At 43.5% G+C, this 20,946-nt stretch overlaps 1 protein-coding gene across 1 annotated transcript; it reads left to right on the top strand.

Moving 5' to 3' along the window:
* The first annotated feature begins 3,075 nt into the window (after nt 1-3,075).
* On the top strand, nt 3,076-20,255 carry atxn2l (ataxin 2-like). The gene is made up of 24 exons (XM_071518849.1): nt 3,076-3,165; nt 3,604-3,649; nt 4,196-4,252; nt 4,362-4,433; nt 5,463-5,496; nt 5,569-5,712; nt 6,345-6,466; nt 7,918-8,009; nt 9,039-9,245; nt 10,425-10,726; nt 10,988-11,071; nt 11,739-11,876; nt 12,660-12,737; nt 12,908-12,969; nt 13,733-14,073; nt 14,905-14,974; nt 15,634-15,807; nt 16,071-16,125; nt 16,460-16,626; nt 17,436-17,568; nt 17,851-17,960; nt 18,228-18,410; nt 19,156-19,321; nt 19,760-20,255. The coding sequence occupies exons 1-24, from the start codon at nt 3,149-3,151 to the stop codon at nt 19,816-19,818; spliced, it is 2,913 nt and encodes a 970-aa protein (XP_071374950.1). The 5' UTR covers nt 3,076-3,148; the 3' UTR covers nt 19,819-20,255.
* The last annotated feature ends 691 nt before the right edge of the window (nt 20,256-20,946 follow it).

The raw sequence follows: 20,946 nt of genomic DNA, 5'->3' as shown, positions 1-20,946 counted from the left end.
AATAATATTGATGGAAATAATAATAATGACGGTCGGAATAATAATAGTATTAATTTTATTTTTGTTTTTAAAGATACCTTTTTTTTTATTTTGTATGCTTACTCCCATGTACGTGTAACACTTGTTCCAACCCCCCCCCATCCTGTTATTTCAGTTGAAATTTCTTTGTGCCTTTTTATTTTTGGGAAAAAAAAAGAAAGAAAAAAAAAGAAGAAGAAAAAAAAAAAAAGATTTGCTATAACGCCTCATTCTCAAGGCTATCCCTCGCCCTCTCTCATGCTGTCCTCTCCTCCTCAACCTCATCCTCCGTTCATTGAGGAAAAAAAAAAAAAAACACAGAAATAGCAGAAAAAAAAAACAAACGATAACGTCAATGAAAAAAATACCTACTTTTTCTACTTGTGCCTTTCTGTGTCTGTCGTCTCCTCTCGTCATCGGCCTTTGCCTGCGTTCGTGTCGCTCTGTCCTCGTTTATCATTCAGTTAAGAGCTTGCCTGTTTCTTTCTGTCCACCCCACCCCACCCCCTCCCCCTCCCACCCATTGTTGACATTTCTACCGGTCTCTCTCCTTTTTTTTTTTGCTCGGAGTCATGTATTTGTCTGTATATGCACCTCCTTCCCCCCACCCACCCACCCCCACCCCAATCATCCTGTTCTGTGTCCTTTTCTCAGTTTTAAAACTCTTTGTGCCTTTCTCTGTCTCTTTTCTCTCTTTGCTGGGACCGTGTGTTGAGGGCGGGCAGTGTTGTCCACCCTGTGTGGTTAGTTTCAGGTACTACATTGAATTTAATGATAATGATATAATATAAATATAGTGAAACATACTGGTCTCCTGTGTGTGTGTGTGATTTTTCTTTTTTTTTTTCCCACCTCTTCACACTTCAATTATATGGCATGTCAAGCATATAATAGGACCGGATAGGACACCCAAGTACTTTTATTTCCTATTTATGGAGCTAGGTTTGCTGTGAGCATATTATTTATTGGCCATTTATCATACTTTAGCCTAAGCGAATTCAAATTTGATCTTGTAGTTTTTATCTAATGGAGAACAAAGATCAACCAAGAAGACAAATATTTAAAAAACTTCATCCGTAGGAGAATTCAGGACCAAGGAGTTAGTTTCATTTATCACCAACTAATGTCTTGCCAGTCATCAGTCATTGTAAGTAGGTTTAGAAGCTTTGTGGTCAAATTATAATTGGATATAGGGATTTTTCCATTCCTTAGGGTTTAGTGAATTGATACTCCCGCTTGGCAGAGTAGTTGCACCCTCAACTAGAAGCTGCTCAGTACAACTGGACCTTCAATAAAGGCTCAGCTAAAGCACTTAAATCCATTAGGACTGCCTTGATTTCAACATAATAAGGACAAGTAGGCTACACATCACACTGTCAACTAAAGCTTAGGGCAAGATAGAGCCAACAAACTCCTTAGTATTGTACCAAGGGATTTGCTTCAAGGAATAACGAGGCATGGTGTTATACTTTACTGTGTAGCATGCCTATATATGGTCAAATGGTTTGACAGGACTTATGCTGGGGCGTCTGTGTTTGCCCTTCTTAATAGGGTTACACTCATCCACAACACTGGCATATTTCAGCTCTTCAGTCCTCATAATGAAGGTAGCACCCCACACCAAACTAACCCCTCAGGTCCAATATTGGTATGTGTTTTACTCATTTTTACTCAATACTTGTAAACGTGAATAAGTTTGGAGACGAGCCAGAACCTGGAGAGCCGAGACTCAAACCTGTGATGATGTGAAGATGTGACTTCTGGAGCTTCACCATGAACAGAAGACTGACTTTGTGGACACACTGTTTTGACTTCTACCTGCTTCTGAACCAAGAACATGTTCCCTCACGTCGAACAGACCTCACTATGACCTGAACCTTTTCCCCCATATTTTATCTCCTGAGTTGCTCAAGGTAGAAAAATAAAGGAGTGGGAGCCTTCTGCCTTGCACAAAGCAGAGATGGAAACACTCCCCCTCATAAAAAAAAAGTATATTTTAGTACACTATATACTTATTTAAAACAAAAAATGAGCATACTTTTATTTACTTGTGTTCTTGCAAAATGTACACTTGAGAATAGTATACTCAGGCTTGTACTTTTAATGTTACTTAGACTTGTTGAATATTTGACACAACAGTATACTTAGGCTTACATATAGCCTACTTTTAATGATACTAGAAGTATACTTTAAAAGTGGTCCAATTAAGTCATAAGTTCTAATATACCTAAGCATACCTTTAGTATTTGTGAGTCAACCTCAACTATATTAAAAGTCTACAGATATTAACTTAAAGTATACAAGTACACAACTACAAGTATAAACTAAAAAATGGTCCAGTTTAGTCCCAACAAGTAGCCTAGTTCTAGGTTTTAAAAGGTTGCTTGTTGTACTCTGACAACCATTGACATATTTTTTTTTTTTTTTTTTTTTTTTTTTACAAAAATACACAAGGTATATAGTCTCATCCAAGTCCTGAACCTAAACTAGAAACAATTGCGTTATTATTATTTTTTTAATTGTGTATTTATTTATTTGACTGTAGGGAGCGAAAGCAACAAATGACCTCCCTGCTGATTGCGACAGAATAAATCCTCATGAATAATTAATTGCATGACCTTTACTGGAGCAGTTTTCAGAGAAGAGCCCGCCCGCTTTAGGATTGACAGGCAAACAAGCCAATGAGATGAAAGGTACGAAATGATTGATGGAAAACTTGTCCAATCGGCTTTTACAGTCGAGCCGAGGGACGGGCTTACTATTGATGCGTTCGTTAAACTAACTCGGTCGAGCTCGTTTGCACATGACTCGCAACTATGAAGTGCCAGATATCACACATCTTGATCACCTGCCTTTGAAAAACATGTTTACATTTTTTTTATTTAAGATATCATAAAGCATGATGTTATATAAAATATACAAAAGAAAAAGATTGCCGTTGGATTCGGGTGGCTGCACCGAACCCACTCCGCCACAGTTGACTCGTGTCACGTGAGCAGCAGTTGCCGGGTTTTGTCAAATCCAACGCGCCTCGTCCCGTGTTTTTGTTGTTGTTTTCGACGGTGTATCGTGTTTGGCCTGTCAAATCGTGTGACTTTTTCACTGAAACGACAAGACCGGAATAACAGGGATGCACATGACTAAAAAGTATACGTTACATACTAATATTTGCTAATCTCTCAGTGTCTAGTGTGATGCCAGTATCACTGCTAGGGAACGACAATGTCTCTCTGTTTAATAACCCGTAAACGTCGTGAGCAAGGCTAAGCTAACATAAGCTAACTTAGCTAGGTTAACATTACAACAACGTTAACATGAGACAGTCTGCTTGTCTAACTTCGTCAACAAGAACTATAATCTAGAAGGTTAACCAAGTTTTGACCAAATGTGTCGATGTCAGTCTTTACATTGCTTGCTAGCTAGCAAGCTAACTTAGTTGCCATGTACCGGGGTTGTATTTATTGTTCTCGTCCTAGCAGGAGCATAACATTAGACTGTTGTCTGTTAACGCCTTTGCAGCGGTAAAGGCCTACCGTTACCGGCTGACATTCAGTTTCCAACCTCGTACTTTTTCTTTCTTTTTAGGACAAGGAACACAATGAAACCACCATCACAGACTCAGTCATCTCCTGTAAGTACTCAGTATTGACAACTCGTCATGTTTATAAGGAAACTTAGTCATGAGTAGTTGGCTGCCAGAGAAAACCAGTCCTTGGTTTATTATTGATTAATCTCAGCCAGGCTGCTGGTATTTTCCTGGATTATTCTGAAGTAATGGTAACTTCTGTTCCCATTTCAGATCAGGGGGGTGAAGGAGTGAATTCCCCCTGATAGTAGCGTTACAAGGTTAGCTTGCAGTTGAATTTGCTTGGAATCTGGACAGTGTTTTTTAGTTTATGGTTGATCTGAACGTGTAAAACTTAAATCTAATTAAAAACCAAAGAGGCAGCAGGATGGTGTAGTGACTAGGGAGACGTCCCGTTCTTCAACCAGCCTGGGTTCAATCCCCAGTGTCAAGTACAAGCATCCAGCCTGCTGAAATTGCTGTTTCTCCTGACCTCTGACCTCCATATGGAGGCGAGGAAGAGAAAAAAAAACATATTTCTCCTCCAGGAGTATCAGAATAAACAACACACGAAAGAATGGTATGGCAGTAGTGTCGTTTGTTTATTTGCAGGTATTTGAAGGTGTTTACAACAACGCCCGGATGCTTCATTTCCTCACTGCGGTAGTGGTAAGTAGCATTCGCTCCTGTCTGGCTCCAGTCCTGGTTAAGCTTGATTTGGCAAATGCACAACAGGCAACAACATGAAGCATCTCCTTTTTCTCACTGCTGCTTTCAGGGTTCCACCTGTGATGTGAGAGTGAAAAACGGCACAGTGTATGAAGGGATCTTCAAGACTCTGAGCTCACAGGTAAAAGCCTGTTTACATTGCCCGAGCATGACCAGTGGAATGGTTTCATCGCCTCTATCGGCACTTTCTCTGGCTTGAAGTGTGAACCCTTCACTCACTGGCTCCATGTGATCACAAAAGTTGCATACACTCTATCTTATATTTGCCTCTTTAAAACGATTCAAAAGGAGAAGCAGATATATGTTTGCATAACGAAGGTAAATGCTATGTAAAACAGTATCACCTGCATTACATGAGCCAGCTTCATGTGCTAGAAGCAGGTCTAGAAATTAACACCAACTGCTACCAAAATGCTGATTAAATTTGATTGCTAATAAGTTAACTTAATGGGTGATATTCCTAATCCACAAGACACTATGCCCAGGTTTCCAGCAAGTTAGGACACATTCACATCAAGTGCCAAAACCACAGATGCATTCTGAAGCCAAGGCGGATGTGGCAGCAGAGACAGTTGCTCTAATGCCAGCTAGTGGCTCACTCCAGAACAGCATGAAACCCCGCCCACCTCCATGCAAGTCAATAGGACCACAACCCAACTTCTCACTAAAAATATAAAATCAATACATTTTTTCCACAAGAAGTTAGGGTCTCAGTAGCTAATTTCACGTCTTCTAATATGTCTCCTGATGGCGATCTTCAAAATCATTGTGCCATTCAGGGAATATGACACGAGGTTGTTAAGGGTCGTGTTTACCTAGTGATTGACAGGTCGCCTGTACATCGCTGAAACGACTCCAGAACACAAGGGTTTATGGGTATAAGGAGATGGATGTCGACATCTGATAGCCAGCAGTTTCTCATGCTTGGAAAGCCTAGCATAACAAAATACACTTTTCTGCTGTGTTTTTAACCAAAGAAAATGAACTGTAGGTGTGATCTCACCCTGAATAGGATTCAGTTCTTTGGCATGGCCCTAACATGTATTCAACAACTTAAGTTACACAGTACTCGGCCCATTCAGACAGAAATCCAAAATCTACACCTGTGTCTTTACTCTGTGGTTGACTTGAGTGTCCTGGACTTCACCAGTGTGAGCTGGCTGTGGATGCTGTTCATAAGAGGAGTGAGGGAGCCGCGAGCGATGGAGGCGAGGAGGGAGGAGGAGGAGGAGGAGGAGGAGGAGGAGGAGGAGGAGGAGGAGGAGGAGGAGGAGGAGGAGGAGGAGGAAGCCCGTCTTCACTCCCCAAGATCGAAGAGATCACCGACACCATGATCTTCAGCCCCGCTGACCTAGTCACCATGACCTGCCGCGACGTGGACCTCAGCTTCGCTATCAAAGGTAGAGTGACATGTACACACATTTCTGGGTCTGAAACAGAAAGTGACCATTGGGGAGGAAAGTTGATATTTGATATGCTAATAATTATTTTTTATGACTGCATTGCTGTCTGTATTCTTTATCGATGCTGTGGAAATATCCTTCAAATTTGGAAACAGGTTGCACTGACCCCTGAAATTGATGGTTTTACAAGTAATACATGATAAATATAGCCTTCTCAAGAACCAAATAGCATTCTGAAAGGTTTTAAGTTTTTTTTTTCCCCCAAACATTGTGTTTAAACTTACCCATGAGGAATTGTCATAATATCCAATTTTGTGCTCATTTTCTTGGTGCATTACCAGGAGAACATATACCTATACCAAAACACCAAAAATGTGTGTGTGCATGCATGTGTATGTGTGTGAAGGTGTATTGAATAAAGGTATGTTCGTGGCAGTTCATGCAAGATGGCAGTATAGCAGACTTTCTCTTTAGGAATTTGTTTTGTTTATCATTCATCTGTCTGCGGTCTTTGTGTGTGTGTGTGTGTGTGTGTGTGTGTGTGTGTGTGTGTGTGTGTGTGTGTGTGTGTGTGTGTGTGTGTGTGTGTGTGTGTGTGTGTGTGTGTGTGTGTGTGTGTGTGTGTGTAGACACGTTCACCGACACAGCCATCAGCTCGTCGCGGGTGAACGGGGAGCACAGAGAGAAGGTGCTGCAGAGGTGGGACGCAGGAGACAGCAACGGAGAAAACTTTGATCTTGAGGCAGACGCAGTGAGAAAACACACACACACACACACACACACACACACACACACACACACACACACACAGACAGACACACACACCACCTTGACTGAAATAAATGACCAATGCCTTATTCAAACTGGATTAGTTTAACTGTGGGAAGTCCTGTAATGTAATTTATACACGCTGTAGCTCAAGTTTTTCCCGAAGCAATCCAGTGATTTCAGTCCCGTTCAGATCAACATTGTTAATGATCATTACAGAAGGCGTGTCCCTGTGGAAGTAGTAATTACCAGGCAAATAACCTACTGTTTTTCAGCGAACTCCCACATCCTCTTGTCAGTTCTAGTACCTTAGACGGATCTTGGCGAATGAGTGAAGTGATACGTACTGTATGCCGTCCAGAAATGACATTACTAACTTTGACCTGCAAGATCCTAATCCTGTCTGGACAGGGTTTATGTGTGTGATTCCAGAGGAGCATTTATACAGGACAGAGAATCTCTGTGATTTCCTTCAAATTGCTCGTAGCCTAGATGGAAAATGTCATCATCTGTACCTCTCACCTTATATGTTGATGCTGGTGTGTCCAACAAGCATTCTTTTTATTACTGCCAACAAGCAGGATCAAATTCTCAGCTGCATCAAGCCAGCCAGAGAATCAGAATGATACCAGAAGTTTGGTGATTTTTTTTTTTTTTTACTTTGGTACTTTGTATTACTCAACAACTGTTGCAACAGATGTTTCGACAGTAAGGGGTTTTATTTTTAAAGTTTTTTTTATTCTGGCTGGCTAATGAAATGTCAGACTTTTTACTCTTCAGGTTCTTTGACTTGCGTGATTGTTTAAATTGTCTGCATTTCTAGTCAACATTGTGCTGACAAAATCTGCAGAATGGTTGATTTGGGACTTGATTTGGGACTCGACTCTAAATTTAGGAGTAAGTGCCCTGTTTACCAACTTCTTAGATGCTGTAGTCATCATTTTGTTTCCCGGTGGTTGTTTTGACATTTTCCTTTCCTCTCTTGACACACACAGAAATACATGTCAGTACATGCTCAGGTGTCATTATGTAGGCCCGGCGTATCCCAGACAAGTTTCTGTTTGCACAGTGATGGAAAATTAACTGCCTTTGATGCAATATTACATTTCCACAGGATTCCAAATTTGTTGGACTTCAGCCTCCAAAAACCTCATGCACTATAATATTTTAATTTCAACTGGTTTGCTATCATTGGATGACTTCTGACTACCAAAAAAACATTTTTTGCTCCGGGTTTTTTATTTTCCAGACTTGTACAAATTGCAGACCTGGCAGATTCATAATGAATTAACATTAGGGATAAAGATTATAGATACTTTGGTAAAGATTACAGTTACACGGCCTCCACCAGTAATACTAATCCAGCTCACATCCACTCACTTCAGATCCATTTGACTTCTTTTTTATGTTTGATCTTTTTTCTCTGTCTGTCAGTCAAATGGCTGGGATGCCAATGACATGTTCAAGTTTAACGAGGAGACGTACGGCGTCAAGTCCACCTATGACTCCAGCCTCTCCATGTACACGTGAGTCCCACCCCACCCCAACCCAACCCCAACCCTGACCCCAAATACGGTTAGACTGATATATCAGTTTGCTGATATTGGCCTTTCATTAAAAATTGGATATCGGCCAGTCAGTATCGTCCACCTCCAATACGATGGATATGAAACTACATTCAGACATTTAGTACTCCTCAACTCTCCATTGAAAGCCAGGATGTTGATACTACTACTAATACTAATACTACATCTACTACTAATAATGAAAATGAAAACATATTCATGCATACTTGTGTGGAATTTGATCAAAATGTTGTGATGTGACACACAGACACAGTGTGTGATGTAGATGTTATGGTTTGGGACGCAGCTTTAGCGCTTGACATAGTTTTAAATGCGCAAGGAAGGGTCACTTTTACATTTTAAATGACAGTGTAAGTCCATGCAATCAAGAAAAAAACCTGAATAAGTATGAGGCGGGGATGCATTCCCAATAGAAAGCAGTAGCACAACACAAAATTGGGCAAAACCAGCACATGCTGAGGAAGGCTATGGGAAATGTTGGCTGTCTTTAGGTTCTAAATTTTAAATCAACTTGAACACAGTTTTTGTTTCTGCGTGTGCTTCCCGATTTGAGTGTCTTCAACATTTTAAATTACCAAAGATCAATGTAATTTAAATTTGCAAAAAAATCTGCAAGTGAATTTCTTTTAGGTTCAGTCTATTACCGATCCTTGATGTATTCGTCCAGTCACTCACTCGAACTTACTTACTTTAAAATTCTGTCATAGATATCATCGTTTGCGTTTCATATTCAGGAACACGGACGAATTGATTGGCCGTTGGTTGGTGCAGTCTCCTCAATATAGTAAAGTCTCTGTTTGATATATCAGTCTAACCCTAATAGCAACAATTCAGTCCTGCCATTAAATTCTCCAGTTCACAGCAGCTGAAAACAAGCCCCGCTCCCACTACAACCTTCCTGACTTGTGTTGTTGTTGTTTGCGTCTCCTGTCTGCTCCTCCTCCTCCTCCCTCCCTCCCCGGCCTCCAGCGTGCCTTTGGAGAAAGGGAACTCGGACGTTTACCGTCAGCGAGAGGCGCGAGCGGCCCGGTTAGCCAACGAGATCGAGGGCAGCCTGCAGTACCGCCGCCGGGTTTCCCTGGAGAACGACGAGGGCAAGAGCGAGGAGGACAAGTACAGCGCCGTGGTCCGGGACAGGGAGGACAGGGCCAGCCCCGGCTTCTCCTCCGGCAGCAGGTGAGAGGGGCTGTCACACACTCTGGGGACACACCGGCACTGACACTGGGAGCAGATACTGGGCCAATAACAGTCTAAATCCGTTTATATATCTGTTTAGAGAATTTCGTCACTTCGGGAATGTGACACAAAGAGTAGAGGTGCGCCGACAGTGTCTGTAGTATCAGGATCAATGCTGATCCATCTCCCAAATACTTGAAGTCAGAGTGGCAAACTGAACTGTTCTGTTATCAATACCTTAATGACATATGCTTTGGCCCATTATAAAACTGTGTGTCCCTACAAAATGCTGAAATGCTGCTATTTAGGCCAAACCTACCACACTGTTGTTTATCTGTAAGTAATCTGTTTTTATCTGTTAACCTATTCTTGAATAAGCTGTTTTTGAGAATCACTAAGCTGTGTTAACTATGTTCCACCCTACTGTGTGAAAAATGGCAGTGAATCAGGTCACTTTGCACTGATTTTCTGGCTCTTGGGTAGAGATGCACTGATACCAATTTTTCAGAGCAAATTCTTTATGGAGTAGATGGCATATTATTTTAGACTGCGATACGCCAGTTTATCTGTGTACATATTTCAATTCCTCCATATTTAGGAAAAAGGGTATTCATGATATAGGTATATACCCCATAATATGGGTATGATATTTTGAACCAATTAAAGGTGATATACATATTGAAACATAAACAGAGAAGGGCCCTAGAATTAATGTTTTTTGTGATAACTCTCAAAAGCTGATTTAGTCATGAGTCACTGTCACATGCAGTTTTAATAATAATAAACTTTATTTGTATAGCACCTTTCTTTACAGTGTTACAAAGTGCTTCACAAAGCAAGAACTACAGCAGTAAGACAGAATAAAATAACACAAAAAAGGATCAGAGAACATCATAAAAAAGTAAAATAGAAGGAAGAGATTTAAAAGAGGACATAAAATCAACAGTAAAACCAAATCAGGCATTTAGGCAGATTCTTCTGCTGGAGCCATTTTGGGAACACAATAACTTCAAATCAAAAGTTAGTACAGTGAGGAACTCTGCTGAAACAATGTTTGTGTGTCAACGCTGAGGGCAGTCGGCCACGCAGAAATTCCTCCCTGATTGAAAACAGCGCTTCATCCGATCAGCTTCCCAGCCGGCCTCTGACTCGCTCTCTCCCTGCTGTCTTGTTTTCCAGGGAAGGTAAATACATCCCCCTCCCCCAGAGGGCCCGGGAGATCGGCATGTCTGGCAGGGGCGGAGCCTCCGGGCGATCGGGAGCGCCGGGCTCCTCCAGACACTCTGCGCCCAGCTCCTCTTCTCCCAAGCCGTCCGCTGACAGGAGCAGCCCGCTGTCCGTCAGAACGGCCTACTCTCCCCACCAGGCGCAGGCCAGCCCGCCGGCCGCCAGCAGCCCGCCCTGCTCCAATCACGCGCTCCCTCACTCGCTCTCGCATCCGCAGGCGTTGTCTGACACCACGCGCTCCTCTGTCAACGGAGGTATGTAGGGGGCGGGTTCAGGGATGGGTGGAAGGGTTCGACCGATGTGGGTTTTTTTGTTTTTTTTAAAGCTGATACTGATATCGTATTTTTTGGGTTAGGGTTATTTGACAGTTCAAAGTAGAGAGAAACAGGAAAGATCGGGAGAGGTCGGGGGATGACATGCAATATAAATGGCCCCTTGAGGGGTTGCGCGTGTGTGTGTGTGTGTTTGTGTGTGTGTGTGTGTGAGGGTTCTGACTGCTTGTCTCTTTGTCTTAGTTGCCTCCAGGACCTCCCCGAAATCCCAGAGACCTCAGAACAGCCGAACCCTGCGCACCCCAGTCTCCCAGTCAGCACCTGCAGGTACACAGAGGAGAGCAGAGCACACACACACACACCGACACACACTCAGGGTGTGCTCGTTTAAGGGCTCCCAGTCAGATTGTGTCCTACCAGTTGGGTGGAGTTTACACCCCCGATGCAAAAACCTGCCAACCAAAACAGAAACCCACAATCTGAGCAGTAAGCGCTCCGTAACTCAATGACCAAATGTCAAAAGAGAATCAAAACAAAGTCCATGTGCATTTCCTTTCCTCTTGACTTGTTAAAAGTTTCTTTCAAAGAACTCATAAGAAAGCTACGTAAAAATATTCATGATGGATGTTGCTGTTTTATTGGTGTGCACAACATGTAAAAGTGGGCATGAATTCTCATAATGGGAAAAGTTAGAGGCTACCTAATCTAGATTAACTATGGCTGGCTAAATTAAACAACATTCAGTGATCTGTCATGTTTAGGGGCGGCTTTGTTTTGTCACTCCGCTCCTGCCCATCGCCCATCGTGTGACTGGGAGTGTAACTGCCACAACTGCCTCTTAAATGAGTACACCCACACTGAACTGCATTAACATACACACACTCTACCAAAACACACTGCAACACACTGTGATGCAGACTGTCCACATTTGCATTTCCTCCCACTCTGTCCTCTTTAACTCCCTAACCCATGCATCTCTCTCTCTACCCATCAGTCACTCGCTCTCCGAAACCAGACGCCCCTCCCCAGGACCTCCCTCTGGTTGGCCCCGCCTACCTGGACTCCTCCCCCTCTGCTGTCACTACAGCAACCACCAAACCCTCCGGCCCCACCCCGCTCTTCCCTGTTGATGGTGAGACAGTTATTTTGACAGTTTTCACGTCTTTAGAATCACAAAAAAAAGAGCGTAAAACAAACTGGAAATGCGTCACCTCACTGTGAACCGTTTATTCCTCTGTGTATATAATATTAAAATATTGATAGTAGTCACAGGTGGAAAACAGACCTTTCATTCTGCAGTGTCTGAAAACTGAGTGGAGGGCAAATTTGTAAATTTAATAAATTAAAAGTATGAGATTATATGAAATACAGCATACATAACAGAAAAATAACAGAAAAGCAGAAAAGAAAAAAATCAATGAAAATATGAAATATATTAGGTAAGAAAATAAAGGTATAAAATGTCAAGATGTATGCAATATATAACGAATTGGAAAACATGAGAATATGGTAAAAAATATGTGACTGAAAATTTACAGCACATATATAGGTTGTGCAAAATGTGCATCATATTCACATTGCTAAGTTTACACAAAGGCCGTACATATGTAGAGAAAGAGTTGATGAGGAAGAGCAGGAGCAGATTTGCTGGACTCACCAACGTTAGATCTTTCTCCTCTCTCATCTCCTTGGTTTTCTTCGGTATAAAAATGAGCGTTTACTGACCTCACCTTACAGGATTTCTGTTGAAGTTCAAACAGTCTTCAAAAAGTTGCTTTAACTATATGTATACATTGAAAATAAATGTTAATGAGCAGGTAGCACCTAACTAGCCATGTGTTGGGTCAAAAGGTGAAGTTGTGTTTATTCCATATGCCAAGACTTTCCTTCACTTCTCTGTCTCTGCCTCCCACAGTGAATGAAATCCTCAGCTCAGCAGCTAAGGAGCGAACTGAGAGCCTGGCCGGTCCACAGGAAGGAAAGAGCACCAAAGGTAGAGAGCCTTCTTTCTCTCCACGGCTTCCTCGCTTTCCACTTCTCCCCAGTAGTATCCTCTGATACTTTGCAGCATGCCTATAAACCAGTATGTTTGCTGAAATACCGGGCTGATATTGGCCTTTTATTAAAAATCTCTCTCTCTCTCTCTCTCTCTCTCTCTCCCAGTTCCCACTGTGCAGCAGAGATCCCAGTTGGAGGAGCTCCGGAAATTTGGCAAAGAGTTTCGGGTAAGACCAGAATGTGAAAGCTTATTGAAGAAGTGGTTTCTTTAGTGCATGATAAATACAATTGGAAATTGGAAATTCTGATATTGTTGCAGGATAATCCCGGTTATTTTAAACCTGGGCCTTATTTTCCTAGTTTTTATCACTTCACTGTAGAGCTTTGCGTTCCTGCTGCTCTTCAATACACACTGAATGGGCCAAAGCAAGTTCCAAAAACGATAAAAACACGTCCAAAAATGTTATTATCACATATCGTTCGAACCGCAGTGTGAATGATGTTTAGATTCAATGGTCAGGTCACATGACCGCCTCAACTTCACTTTCAGTTTGAACTTGATAAGTGGCAAACTGATGCCTTATTACATCAAGACTTCTGATACATCTTTACATTGATTTTCTTAGCAATGTTATAAAGTGCTGTTGTAATAAACTCAGCTGGTCCTGCAGCTGTATTCCATGACAAAACTAGAAGGGCACTCGGAGAGCGCAGACCTCCACCAAGATTCGTGCTATTATTGCTTGTTCGTGAGTCGGATCCGGATCCGCTCCAAAATTTAATGGGTTCTTCCTTGGCCCGTGCTACACCCTTCCACGAAGTTTCATGAAAATTGGGCTAGTAGTTTTTCTGTAATCCTTCTAACAGACAAACAAACAAACAAACGGCACTGAAAACATAACCTCCTTGGCGGAGGTAATGATGATTTCCATAGTAACTCAGTTTGTCACTGTCTCTCTCTCTCTCTCCCTCTCTCCCTCTCCCTGTCAGCTGCAGCCCAGCTCCTCCCCTACAGCGAACCCCTCCTCCTCAGAGCCTCCTCAGCCCGGCCCCGCCCAGGCCGCTGACTCCTCCCCTTCCTCCTCCTCCACCGCCCCGCCCAAACCTGGCGCCTCCTTCACCTCCTCTGCCCAGGATCTGCAGCAGACTACTGAGGGAACTGCCTCCACCGCTGCCCCTGCTGCTGTTACCCCCACCCCTACAACACCACCCGGCCCCCAGTCCGCAGGGCCCGATGGGCAACCGCCCGGGACGCCCCAGCCAGCCGGGACACCCGGCAGCGAGAACACCCGGCCGGAAAGTAGTGAGCAAGCCGATTCTGCAGCTGCAGTGTAAGTACAGTTCAGTCGAGTTGCTCTGTGTGGTTTCAGGGACGTCCAGAGGTCCTTACAGGATAAGTTTGCAGATTTTAGACCTATGTATAATTAGTCCCTTCCATACCTGTAGTACTTTGACTTTGGCTTTTTTGGAGATATTTTGACAAATAGTTTGGACTCATTGTTAGCAGCAAGATGGAGCTCACTGTTTCAACTGACAGCTGACTCTGGAGGAGCCAATATTCTCTATGGGTCCAAGTACTACAGGTACAGTATGTAAGAGACAAATTATACTGTATATACTGTAGGTCCAAAATCACTGAACTTATCCTTTAAGGCTATCACAGTGATTTAATTCACTTCACTAATTATCCCCAACAGAGAGTGTATACGAATGGCTATTCTAATCATAAGTTTCAGTCTCACCACTGTTCTCTCTCCCACATACAGTGTAGACAGTTCTACAATTCAATGCTAAATCAACAACAACAAAAATCTTTCCATATGGATGGCTGGGTTCCACGGCCCTAATGTTTGCCTATTCGGGGGGACCATGACAATGAAAGAATGTGAACTAATTAATTTTAATGTAAGTGTGTGAGGAAATAGGTTTGGGATTTCTGCTGGATCTCAGGCAAAGTCCTCAAAGCATTTACTAGCTGCGTTGCTAGAAGAAGAAGAAGAAGAAGAAGAAGAAGAAGCAACAGCAGCTGAAGATCTTCCTATCAGCTTTTAATTTGTTTAGTACTATTTGGATTTTAACGAGGAATCAATTCATGGAAGGAAAAAGGACTTGAGAGATAGATCATGTAGTAATTTTCTCTTTTCTTGTTTTCATGTTTGCAGGCAGGTGAAAAACTCAACACTGAATCCCAATGCAAAAGAGTTTCTTCCCGTCAAAGGACCTGTCATATTGGTCAGTCTACTGTTACTGCATACACACACACACACACACACACACACACACACACACACACACACACACACACACCTCTTTTTTCACTAAGTCTTATCTAGTGTTAGACTGATATATTGTGCTGATATCATCCACCTCCAATATGATGGATACATTGCAGCTTGTTTGATTACATATTTATTATATCATTATTCAGTATTACACTGATTGTCTGTGGGAAGCCCTTAACCTGAAAATGCATGAATATGTTTCAGTAGTAGTAGTAGTTTTCTGGGTTTCAATGGAGAGTTTTATGAGGGCCTAAATTCTGTTTTAGAGGCTTTTTTACAGTAAAATTCTGGCGATAACACTGAATACTTGTGATTCTTTGGAATTTTTTGACACGGAAATGGTCAAATTTAAAGATACTGAATATCGGCTATCAGCGGCTTCAATCCTAACACATTGGTGTCAGTATCAGCTTTCAAAAACCCTTATCGGTCAAACCCTACTCTGATGTAATGTGTCAATAAGCCTGGCGGATGCACACACACACACACACACACACACACACACAAACACACACACACATACATGAAAGTTTCAGCTGTACTGCTCTGTGTTAAATGAGTTGGAGTCTCTCTCTCTCTGACGTGATTTCTCTCCTGGCGGCCTGACAGAAGCCTGCGCCGACCCCCACCCCGCCTCGCCCCACCCCACCCAGCCCCTCGGTGGTGCTGCCCCCCCCGCCTGGGCAGCCCGGGGCGGGGGCCATCTACAGCAGCCCCCCTGGACACTACCTGTCTTACGTCTCCCCCATCACCATCCAGGGACACTCTATTCAGGTTTGCGTCGTTGTTGTTTCTCTTTTCATTCCTCTGGCCTCTGTCTTTAAAGATCTCAGACCCACTACCACTATCAGATCATTTTCAACATATGACAACATAGACCTAATACTGAAAATAGTAATGATTATGATATTCCAGTATGTTCAAACCAGGGGAAAGGGACCAAGAATGTCATATTGGCTCATTAGTGAGAGGGTATGGCAGACACTAAGGAAATTCAGCAAAGATTCTGATGTCATTTCAATGTTTTTCCTCCTCAGGCTCCTCAGATGTACCAGTACACCATGTCTACAGTCAACCAGAACAAATACCCCAGAGCTAAAGGTATATAATGCACACACACACACACACACACACACACAAACACAGTTGAATCTTTTATAATTTATTTCTACCCTGCCAAAGCACACAAAAGACAAACAGTGCAGCGGCGTGTGATTCATCAGTTCATAGGAACATATCGTTGCCACGTGGCAGACAAACAAGACAAAAATAAAGAAAAATGTGGTGTTTTGACTGGTAGTGTAAATAAAAATAGAACAAACGGGGTGGTAAAGATCTACAGTGTAGCTGCAGCAACACTTTGACGCAGAAGTATAAATTGACGTTTACACTGGCAGTCCAGACCAAACGGTGCCCTCCCTCTCTGCTGCTTTAGGCCCTGTCGTGGGACCCCGTCAGGAGCACCACGGCTCCCCGGCGTCCCCCATGATCCCGGCAGCAGCCTCAGCGGCAGGACCCCCTCTGGTGCCCTCACCCTACCCCCAGTCCTACCTGCAGTACGGCCAGGTCATCCAGGCCATGCCCCCGCACTACCACGGACAGGTACAGTAGGGTCCCACCGCTTCTCAACCAGCTGGACAGGGGAATGAATGAGGATCGGTATCTGTACAATTTCGCATTGAATTTAGAGGTCCAGTCTATCCATTCAAAACAGAAGGGCAGCCCTACCCCTGGGATTCAAAACATTACACTTGGGGCATATTTACATTATTAAACTGGATTCTTAATGATGGACAATAACCAAATATGTGTTTCTGTACATCGAGAAACCTCCAAATCAAAGCTGCACTAGGCAAATTTGCACGTTGGCGTCGCCAAATGTCAGCAAGAGGTAACTGTTTGAATTTTGATGACTTCGATACCCAGAAATCCTGTAAGGTGAGGTCAGTAAATGTCACACAGCACGCTCATGTTTACCAACCAGCTGGTCTGTGATGCTTTATGCCAAAGGAAACCAAAGAGACGAGAGAGGAAAAGATCTAATGTTGGTGAGTCCAGCTTTCTCTGGACGGAGCGCTGCTCACTGCTGCGCTGGATTTCACTCTTAAGTTTTGATCTGAATCTACGGCGTCTCAGTTAGTGGGGATGGGATGCTCTTCTCTGTTGTGGCCCCAATTTGTGATGTAGGCTGTTAAGACGGGTGTATTCTTTCCTAGTGTAGCTTTAAAAAACATAAAAAAACTAATTTTGATGGAATTAAGTACAATATAGTACAGTAATAACATACAAAATATGCTTAAGATTAAAATATGATAAAAATAAATTGGCAATTAGGGCTTCATGTAGTAAAATCTGATATTGAGTTGACAGTATCTTTAAAAATCTCCTTTCTGCCTCTCTTGTTCTTCCAGCCGGTGTACTCCATGCTGCAGGGCGGAGCGAGGATGCTGACGTCCGGGGCTCCGCCTCAGGCGATGGGCCCTCCTGGCCCCCAGTACCCCGGCCAGGGGGAGGGGCCACCGGGGCCACAGCAGGCCATGTATGGTAAGCAGGGAGGGGAAGCAACTTACTCTACCAGTGTTAGAAGGATAGAGCCTTAAACTTATTTTAACTATTAAATTCTGTCACCTTCTTTCTTCTTAATCTCTTTCTGTCTTTGCTCTCTCTTTCTCTCTCTCTCTCTCTGTCTGTCTGTCTGTGCTGTCTGTCTCTCTCTGTCTCTCTCTCTCTGTCTGTCTGTCTGTCTCTCTCTGTCTGTCTCTCTCTCCCTCTTTCTGCCTGTCTGTCTCTCTCTGTCTCTCTCTCTCTCTCTCTCTCTCTCTGTAGCTCAGTCGTTTTCTCACCACTCGGGCTCCATGCACCACCCTCAGCCTTCCAGCACTCCCACTGGGAGTCAACCACCACAGCACACAGCACCCAGTCCAGGACACAATCAGGTGGGTGCTGCTGACTTCATGCCTCACTGACACACTTTTATAACTGCACTAGAGGAACCTGGATCTCTTTAATTACTATGAAAGGTGACTGAGCAGGCGTGTCTGTACTGTCAGAATACAGTACATGTATGTATGCATGTGTCTCCGAGTGAAATTAATTTGTCGCAGCAGCACACAGCATAGCAAAACAGTGTGTCTTTTGATCTTTGCCTCAGTATGTTTGGTTTTAACTCCACCTAACTTTCCTTTAACTCTCTCTCTCCACAGTCGAACCAAGGCGGTCCTCAGCCCCAGTCCATGTACCACTCTGCCGGCCTGTCGGCGCCCACGCCTCCTAACCTGCCGCCGGGCCACAGCTCCCCGCAGGCCTCCTACTCCTTGCAGGGCTACAGCTTGCCCACCCACCAGGCCCTTGCCCACGGCTTCCCTTCCATAAGCCAGCTCACACAGGTGAAACCCTCAGCTGACTTGTGTGCAGGGCTTGCATGTCTGTTTTACCCACTAAATTGACTTTTGGAATAGAGGAGAACCACTAAGTGATGGTTGCTTACCTGCCAAAGTGGCTGGTAGAGTAGACAAATTTACCTCCCGGGGACAAAATTTACCAACATGTGGCAGGTGGCAAGGGTTAATTTCCCATCCTGGTCCCCAGAATACGATTAGAGGGTTAGAGGGGTAAAATCTCAGGTTTCCTCTGTATGTGACCTAGTAAATATGGAATTGAATAATAGAAGATTTTGTTGATATTTTCAAAGGCACCTGAATTGCTTTTGTCTTAATCCTGAGAATCCCAAGAATGCCTCCTTGCCATGTGTGCGGGTGCCTGAGGAGCTAGATGAGCTTTAGGTCTGAGTGTGTTTTTGATATTAAGTCCTTGTTGCGGGGACTTGTATCCAAATTGAATCACAGCCCATACTTCCATGATTGCTCGGCTCTGCTAGTCCTGCTTTCTGTTTGCTCCTGCTGCATTTGTAATGATGCCAGATCAGTTACTCCTTTGGTCATAAATCTGATCCAGCCTCTCTGGTCTGTGCTTTTTCTTTAATATGCGATTCTTGTGTCCTCCATGTCACATTTGACGAGACGGGAAGAACTTTCTCCACAACGACACAAGAATCGACTTGGCATTCTTGGATTTGCTGATCAGCTGTTATTCATTATGTCTCATTAGTCATTCTCCCACTTCCCCTCCCAGGCCCATGTTGCAGGGGGAATGTCTGGACCCCACCACTCTGCAGGCCACGGGCCGCCCGTCATGCTGCACTATGCCCCCCCACAGCAGGCCACTGGCTCCGCCCCTCAGCACGGCCCCCCGCCCCAGCAGGCAACACATCAACACTACTACATCGCCTCGCCCCAAGGTGAGCACTCGGCACGCTGAACACCGATTGGCCCGCCAGCCGAACATGTCCTGTTGACAAGACTGTGTGAACAGAATAGCTTCATATTTTTAATTTAAAGTTATTTTTCTTCACAAGACCGATTAATTATAAGGTTTACACAATTCTTCCTAAGAATGGCTTGTTAGAAATGCATTCATCATTGAAACCAAGCCGGTAACTTTTATGTATAGCATTATCACTATTTGAATTAATCTTCTTTTATCTTACCATCAGAAATAGGAAGACTCATTTGTCTGTCTACTCCATTTTCCAATGTAATACACGTTTTCTCGTTCCTACCTGTATGTTGTCTGTTTTTGAGTTGCTCCTGGTACCTGATGCTGTTTTGTAGGTCTGTTGAATTCAAAATGTGGGGAACTACTTTAAAAATGCCTTTGTGTCTCTTGTGTGTTCCAGCTGTCCAGGTTCAGGCTCACCCCACCCAGCAGTTGTCCTTCCACACCCCTGGAAACTGAAACGTCTCCTCCACAGCTAAGGCTCACCGATGAATCTGGGGAACGAGGAAGAGGGGGATCACTGACCCCCCCCACCCCCCACCCCCCACGTCCAGGAGGGACCCTACTGGACAGCATAAACCCCTAAACCCCGCTATCCCAAGCAACTTCCACCCACGCTCACCACATTCCCACACCCCACCTCTCGCCAGACAAAATTAACAAAATATTTTTAATTACTTTTGTAGCCCAGCTCTTTTAGTAAAGCAAAGGAAAGCCAGAAAAGGGCTTTGAGTACAGACTGTTCCCACAAGGACATGAAGCAGATATAGCAGGACTATAGACATCTACTGCTGCAAACTTCTGGACTGACGACAGTGACATTATTCTCTTTCTCCCCGTCCCTTACCCAACTCCCACTTCTCCTTTTGCAGGCGAAACCTCTTCATAAATAATAAAAACCATTGAAAAAAACAAAACAAATGAAAACTAAACTTTTTAATTCAGTCTCAAGCAATGTCCCCAGAAGTTGTTTGTTGATACTACGACATTGTAAAACATTGGTGCATTTGAACGTTTCACATGTGGTCAAACTGTGGCGGGCTGTAGGTGACATAACACATCCTCTGGCGGCCATATTGGAAGTCCTCCGCTCTGTGAACAGCTGATTGTGTTTCTAAACGTACAACTTAGCATCTCAACAGAATTGAATAGACGGTTAATTTCTGTGCGAATTTTGACTGGGAACTGATCATTTTCACCACTGATCCACAAGCCGTCATTCTCTAAACGCAAAGTCGATCAGATATTGATTTTGCATTTAGATAATGTCAGCTTGTTATCCATTGCTGTCTTGTTGTAAACAACTGATTTGCACAATTCTAACATAGCTAAAGAGGTTTTATAGAGGCTAGTATAAACCAGCAACAGCTTGAACTTTAATATATCGGACATTTTGTGACATTTGAGGCACATCAGCTATCAATGAGAACAATGAAACATAATTTTTTTTTTGCAAAGGCATAACAGCGTTCAGATAAACACAGCTGGAGCGGACTGTGACAGTGAGATAACAATCATGTCACAGGAAGCAGAGGTGGAATCACACCTCATGTTGTGTGATATGAAATGTGAAAACTATCCAACTTG

Source organism: Centroberyx affinis, unplaced genomic scaffold (genome assembly GCF_046629955.1).
Source record: "Centroberyx affinis isolate AG114_WGS23_722 - 3 ecotype Tasmania unplaced genomic scaffold, CSIRO-AGI_Caff_v1 ptg000637l_1, whole genome shotgun sequence".
In the NCBI taxonomy this organism is placed as follows: Eukaryota; Metazoa; Chordata; class Actinopteri; order Beryciformes; family Berycidae; genus Centroberyx; species Centroberyx affinis.
Note: the sequence above shows the minus strand (reverse complement) of the source record. Positions and strands in the feature narration are given on the sequence as shown.

What these genes read in the sequence shown, in the direction of transcription:
- atxn2l (XM_071518849.1), top strand. An exon ending in CTCCCAGTCAGCACCTGCAG is followed by an intron (nt 11,072 to 11,738) that starts GTACACAGAGGA and finishes TCTACCCATCAG; the next exon opens with TCACTCGCTCTCCGAAACCA. An exon ending in GCCGATTCTGCAGCTGCAGT is followed by an intron (nt 14,074 to 14,904) that starts GTAAGTACAGTT and finishes TCATGTTTGCAG; the next exon opens with GCAGGTGAAAAACTCAACAC.